Genomic DNA, 7,372 nt, shown 5'->3' on the forward strand with positions numbered 1-7,372 from the left:
TTATTAGTCATTTGAATATCCTTTGTGAAGTGCCTGTTCAAATCCTTTGCCCTTTTTTGGTTCCATATAAATTTTTGGAGTATTTGTTCTATATCTGTGAAATATGATGTTGGTATTTTAATAGGGATTACATAAAATCTGTAGATTGCTTTGGGTAGTATGGACATTTTAATGATGTTAATCTACCAATCCATGAACACAGTATATTCTTCCACTTGTTTATATCTTCCTCTATCTTACAGATCTTTTCTTTAACTGCTGCTTTAGCCAATTCCCACAAATATTTCTAATTTTGTTTGTGATTTTATCTTTGATCCATAAGCCATTTCAATATGAATTATTTAATTTCCAATTATTTTGCAACCTTTCAGATATTATTTTTTCACATTGTCTATTCAGATAAAGAATCAAAAGGGAGGGACCTTGACCTAGCCATGTGGCTCAGTTGGTTGGATTGTCCTCCTGTAAGGTTTCAGGTTTGATTCCTGGTCAAGGTACATGCATACCTAGGTTGCTGGTTTGATCCTTGGTCAGGGCGTGATTGGGAGGTAACTGATTGATGTTTCCATCTCACATTGATGTTTCACTCTTCCTCCCTTCTCTCCATCCCTCTCTCTAAAATCAATTAAAAAAAAACCCATAAAACATATCCTCAGGTGAGGATATTAAATAAAATAATCAAAAGGACCTTTAGATTTATATATCTTTTTGTCTAACTTTTTCTTCTCTAGTATTTGTCCTTCAAATTACAATCTTAAATTTTTTTAAGTCTTTACCAAAGGATATGTTTTTATTGATAGAGAGAGAGAGACAGAGACAGAGACATTGAGACATTGATGGTTGCCTCCTGAATGCATCCAGACCCAGAATCAAACCTGCAACCTTTTAATGTACTGGATGATGCCCTAAGCAACTGAGCCACCAGGCCATGACTCAAATTGATAATAGTATGTAATGTGGGAGAGAATAATATTGCCAAGATAAATTTCACAAAGCCTTGAGAAAATGCCATAGTTTCATATCGGGAATAATAAAGAAAAAAGTCTGACCACCAAGTAGGATGATTTGCAAGCTGACAGGAGGAAACTAGAGGAATTGGCTAAATTTTACCTTCACTTCTCTCTGAAAATGCAAAGGACAGATAGTAAAGTTAGGTAGAGATTTAACATCTGGAAGGAAAGACTACAGGAGATGTTACCTTTATTTCTTCATTTACATTTAAAGAGCCAGAATAGTCAAGTTATAAATAGTCAGTCTAAATTGTTTCTCCCTTTGGTTATTTTTTTAAATATTTTCTCTGCAAGCAAATGAAGTGGGTTTATTTATGTTATTTTAAATTTATTAATGCTTTGGTAATAAATCTTAGATTTCTTTAGCAATAATCAAATTCATTTGAATTGTTAGTTCCCAAGATGCTTGTTTCATTTTTTTTTTTTAGTTCAGATATTTTTGCGGTCATTTTGATTTCATATTACCTAGTTTATGTGTTTCTTAAAACGGAGAAGTTAATATAAAGTAAAACTGAATGAAAGTATTAGACCTGCCGTTGGTTTCTTAGAATACCTCCAGTTAGTCTTTAAACACAAGCACACACATGCACTAGTATATAACCCACCAGTAAGTAACAGATTTGATCTTCAAGCAGATATTCATGATCTGTATGTACTGGACTTTGATATGTCACACATAGAACATATTATTGGTTTTTAATAAGGATGTGTTCAAATTACATTTTAAAGATACTTTAAAAAATAGATATGAGTTCATTGTATCTTTACAAAACATTCTTGTTTGGTTTCCTTTTATCATGTTTTAAGGTCAGATGTGACTCTAATGTTCCACAATGAGACAGAGATTGATAATCGGGAAAGAATAGCCCTTTAATGTGATTTATATCTATAGATTTTATGTCAGATATGAAAAGTTGCTGTTTAAATTGTAAAGGAGGATCCATTAAAGAACACTTTAAACCATTTTACTATTTAGTTTACCTTGGACTCTTTTTAGGATTATGTCCTTTCAAGAAAAAACTTTTACAGCTTATCAAATGCTTATAAAATGTAACTTGGTAAAGTTAAGCTATTTTAATATGAATAAAAGGTAGAAATAATAGGGTATTAAATTATGCATTTCTTTGTGATTTTAGTACCATTTAACATGAAGTCATATGGTATTTCAGGGGAGTGTAGAAGCCAGTGATTTTCTATTTTCCATCAATAATTTAAATTTTCTCTTATGATGTTAGACAAAGGCAGATTATGGATATAGTAGGGAATGTTGTGGGTATAAAATTTCTGCAAATGTTTACCCTTTTGTCCTACATGTTTCAGTATATGTTAGGGATAGATTTGATGTAATCTCTAAAGTGCTGCCTAGTTCTGGAGTAAATCTCTGAAAATATCACAGAGCAGTTGACACTTTTATCCCATAGAGTAAGTCACTCTCTTCACTTAAACTTCTATTTCTTTAACTGTTTCTTTCTAGCCCTATCCTTTAAGTATTTCTTAATCATTTTCTTTATTTGTTCAAATCATATTTTTGACAAGCTGAACTATCCTCTGATTTGTTTGGTTCAGTCTTTAATATATCATGTGACAATTGCCTTTAATCTCTTATAAATTAATCTAGTTTCTAACATGATTTATTTTCTCCATGTGAAGGTTTAAATAAAAGAACTAGTTTTCACTTACCAGTGTACAAAAACTAAGCTCTCAGAGGTCCCAAATATCTGAATTGTCCCATTTTTAGAGCCATTATAATCCTCTCATTTTCTAGATGAGGACAGTTTGACAAAAGAGCTTGAGTTAGTTGCCCAAGTCTGACAGGAGATATTACCAAGGATGATATTCTAATCAGATTTTTGTTTTTCTTCCCAATCTTACATTTTCTCTCTCTCTCTCTCTCTCTCTCTCTCTCTCTCTCTCTCTCTCTCTCTCACACACACACACACACACTACATATTCATATATATATATATATATATATATATATATATATATATATATATATATTACTCTGATTCTTAGTGGCAGTTTTCAATCCTTATTATGCATTTCAGAATTTCTTTATTTTTTTTTTTACTTGTATTTTATACTTGGATCAAACTGTCCTGCTTCTGCCTTCCTGAAAAATTTCTGCCTTGCCTTTGCTTTAAGGTTCTCTTTATTCCCATCCAAAAATGACTCTCAAAATCTTCCTTTTTCTTTCTTTATAGCATTTTGAATATTCCTCATTAGTTTTTGCAAGCCTTCCTGTTAAAAACATTTTTAGCTTCAGTGATTTAATTTGAATGACATAACTTTTATTACCACTTCCCTCCTCCCAATCTAGACAGAATGGGAATTCTGCAGGGCAGGGGCTATCAAGATAATCCAACCTTTGATCTCCATAGCTAAGTGTTTTGCACAGACTAAGAGATAATTTGATTTTTTTGCATGTACATAAACACCATATCTATTGGGTTACTTTTGTGTTAGGGACACAAAACCTAGTTCATACTGCTACAATGAATGAATGGGATATTATAGGTTCTCATAAAAAGTGTCGTAGAATGCCTAAAGATAGGCTGGTCTATGATCCAGAAGTTCGTGGTTCCATTTGTAATAAGCTCTGTATTTCTATAATGCTCCTGGCTCTGATCCCTTTGGGTTTGGCTTCATTCTCAGGCTAGCTTCCCTCATAGTGCAAAGAGAGCTTTCAGAACGTCTGGAATTATGGGCTTCCTCTTTTACACCCTAAGAGGAAGGCAGTACCAATAAAAATCCTGACCTTTTCATTTAATGCACCAGTTAGATCAAGTGCCCTTCCCTGAGCCAATTTTTCAGTGTGGGAGCGATTTTACTCTCATTGGTTTAGGAAAAGTAGGGCCCTCTCCTTGCTAGGGCAGTGCTGGGGGTAGTGTGTGGCAACAATCTATGTAGGTATAACCAGTATACCAAAGGAAAGGCAGGCAGTGTAAGTCAGTTTTATTTGTTCCAACATCAAATTTTTGTTACCTACCATAGGTTGAGTGTACATGTGTACATGAGCTTGTATTTGGCAGGGTGGATCCCAACAGACCATATGAATAGAATCAAGAATCAAGTATACATTAATCTTTGCTTTTCTATTTTAAGCAATTAACTAACTAGGTAGTATAACATTAACATGATACCAGGAGTATCTGAATTCCAGAAGAAAAGAAATAAACATCTTGAAAACTGGTGATTGAGAATATTAAAATTTTTCGGCTAAACTGATGATGTCTTAAGACAGCACTTTACAAACTAATAATGTATGAATCACCTGGGGAATCTTATTAAAATCCAGATTCTAATTTAGTAGGTGTGGAGTGGGACATATAATTCTGCATTTTCCCTGAGTTTCTAGGTGACTCTATTGCTGCTGGTCCATATTGCAAAGCTAGGGCTTAAAAGCCCTTACTGATTTTTGTTGTTGTTGTTTGTTTTTCATTTTTTCAGGGTGTTGAGAACTAGCTGATCACTATTGGAAGCCATCCATAGTCTTTTTTCTGGACCTCTGCTGCGGCCTTATACCTGGTCTCTCTCTTATCCCACTACATTCCATTCTCTAAATGGCATCTGTAGTGATCATTTTAATATATAAATCACAACACTTCACTGCTTAACCGTTTGAGTGCCAACCAATATCCTAGGAACTATGCTAAAACTGCCAAGGCATTTTTGCTGATTTTACAGCAGTTTAGGAAAAAAAATTATGAATCGCAACTAAATGAAGTTACATATTCAAAAACTTAAGGAAATCTTTACTACATTGACATATTTAGCAATATCATCATCACTAATAAAAGCAGACTTAGAACTGGACGCCATTTCGAAGTTTTGATAGTGCTCCTGGCACTTTTGGCGAAAGACAGGAGGAGCGCAATCACGCTTCCCTGCACTCTAGGGGTTAAAGACTTATACTAGTATCACATTGTATTAGAATAAAATCTAAACTCCTTAGCACAACTGCACAGTACTAAATGATGCAGCTGCCTAACTCATGTCATTCTTTCTCTTACTCACTTTGCTTGGAGTGCTTTGTAATGTGGGCCCTTGCATCTTCCCTTGACTAGCTGCTTCTAATTTTTCAGGTTTCTGTTAAAATATTGACCACTTCTGAGTATACTTTATAAATAGATTCAGAGAATAATTTCTTGGGGTATTGTACGGATAATATATCACTAAATATTAGTTAATTCAGTCAATGAGGGATATAAAAGTAACTTTAAATGTTTGGTTGGTTCAGTTCATATTGAAGATTATTTCATGATGCATTTTGAAGCTTTTTTTCATATTTTTATAGGATTAATAGATGTTTCTTTTTTCTATTCAAGTCACTCTGTGCCCAGTATTCTGCAGACAAGCGAGAAGATGAGAAGATGTGTGATCATTTGATAAGAGCAGCTAAATATCGAGACCATGTGACAGCAATTCAACTAATCCAGAAAATTATCAACATTCTCACAGACAAGCATGGAGCCTGGGGAAATTCTGCATTGAGGTAAAGTGATACCTTTAGTATTTGGCCCCTGATATTATATAGAAGGCCCAGATTTAGATAAATGGCTTTGGATATGATCAAGGCCAGATGAAGAACAGAGTAATTTAATTTTGTATTTTATCATCTATGAATTTGAAGCAAAGGGGAAAGAGAAAACCAGTATGGGTGCAGCTATTAGATCTTTGTAGGTATTTCATTTTCCTCAATTACTTCTAAAAATTTGTTTACTCATATATTTATTCATTTTGAAGTGAACTGTTAAGGAAAATAGTTAATCAAATGATTTTATTAGCTACATCTATATTTGAATTTATATAATTACAATATTTTATTTTAAGCAACATTTTCTATTTTATACTTTTGAATTTTTAACACCTACATTTGAAAACATAATGTGTTATTTTCTTGATTGAGTTGCAAATTGTAAGGGTATGATGATAAAAATGATTAAATGCCCTCCTTAAAGTTTTGTTCACTGTATCTACTTTCTTTTAAGATTACTAAATTGAACATGCTATTTTTGATTCTGACTGTAGAAACAAAATATTAAATTACTTCCTAGGACTACAGAACTGAGACAAATTGTGAAATTTAGTCTGATTGAAACATTTTATGCTACAAATATTAGAAATATGCTTTGACTTATTTAAGTAATGTTAATGAAAAAGTTCTATAATTTGCCATTAGAGATATTTTCTAATTCCTCATTTCTGTACAACTTTTGCTAGAAGACAAAAAAATGAAAATGAAAATAATTGCTTGCATACTATATAGGTGTAACTGGTTTTCACTTGTATTTTAAACATCTGATGTGTCTAGCAGACTTCGAAGTCTAGCTTTAGAAATTTTCCAGTGAATAGAAAATAATTTAAATTTTTAAAAGCTGAACTTGAAACTGTTTGAGTTGAAAGCTACTTGTTATATATTTTTTAAATTAAATTTATTTGGGTAACATTGGTTAATGACATTATATAAATTTTAGGTGTAAAATTTTATGTAATACATCATTTGTATGTTTCATTGTGTGCTCACCACCCAAAGTCGAGGCTCCTTCTGTCGCCATGTATTTGACCCCCTGTACCCTTTTTATCCCCTACACCCCCCTTTCCCTCTGGTAACTACCATACTGCTGTTCATGTCTATGCATTTGTTTTGTTTTGTTTTATTTGTTGCTTTTTGTTTTATTTCACTTAGCACAATACTCTCAATATTCATTCATATTGTCACAAAATGGCAGTTTCATCATTTTTTATGGCTGAATAATATTCCATTTTATATACATACCTCATCTTCTTTAATCATAGGTTGAAGGATACTTAGGTTATGCCATGTCTTGGGTATAGTAGATAGTGCTACAATGAACATAGGGGATGTTTTTGTTTTTAGTGCAAATATGTGAAACAAAACATAGAGTGGATATAGCTCCTGATGCTTATTATGTAGAATATTTAAATAAAATTAATTACATTTTTGGGCATGTCATTTTTGGTGTTCAAAAAAATGAATGCAGGTCAAGGACTTCTGACAAAGAAACTGAATGAATAAAGGCAGGAACCAGGTTTGTTTGTTTTAATCCTAATCCAGTTGAACTCAGCTGCAAGAATAATCATGGAAATGACATAAATTACTGGGTCAGAGCTCTCTGGTGCCTTAGCTTGCAACATCTAATGGTTTGTGTTTGGGGCTGGGAAGTTGTATTGAGAATTTTAGTTTCAGGATACTTTAATGTTTCAGATTTGAAGTAGTCACTTGACATCAGGCACTGAAAAAATTAGGATATTACTTTGCCATGCACCTGTTGGGAACTCAATACATACTTGTTTAATTATTTAAAAAGTATTTTTAAACCTGAAATTAGTTTTATAAT

At 32.8% G+C, this 7,372-nt stretch overlaps 1 protein-coding gene across 5 annotated transcripts in view; it reads left to right on the plus strand.

Moving 5' to 3' along the window:
* The window catches only part of LRBA (LPS responsive beige-like anchor protein), a gene marked incomplete at its 5' end in the record, with an annotated part of 554,145 nt that overhangs the window by 239,415 nt on the left and 307,358 nt on the right, over positions 1–7,372 (plus strand). For all 5 annotated transcript variants that reach the window (XM_081090942.1, XM_081090941.1, XM_081090943.1 and 2 more), the window contains one exon: positions 5,339–5,505. In XM_081090942.1, the coding sequence (XP_080947068.1) occupies positions 5,339–5,505 (167 nt within the window). The remainder of the gene's footprint in view (positions 1–5,338; positions 5,506–7,372) is intronic.

The sequence above is a fragment of the Myotis nattereri genome (genome assembly GCF_964212035.1).
Source record: "Myotis nattereri genome assembly, chromosome: 5".
Taxonomy (NCBI): domain Eukaryota; kingdom Metazoa; phylum Chordata; class Mammalia; order Chiroptera; family Vespertilionidae; genus Myotis; species Myotis nattereri.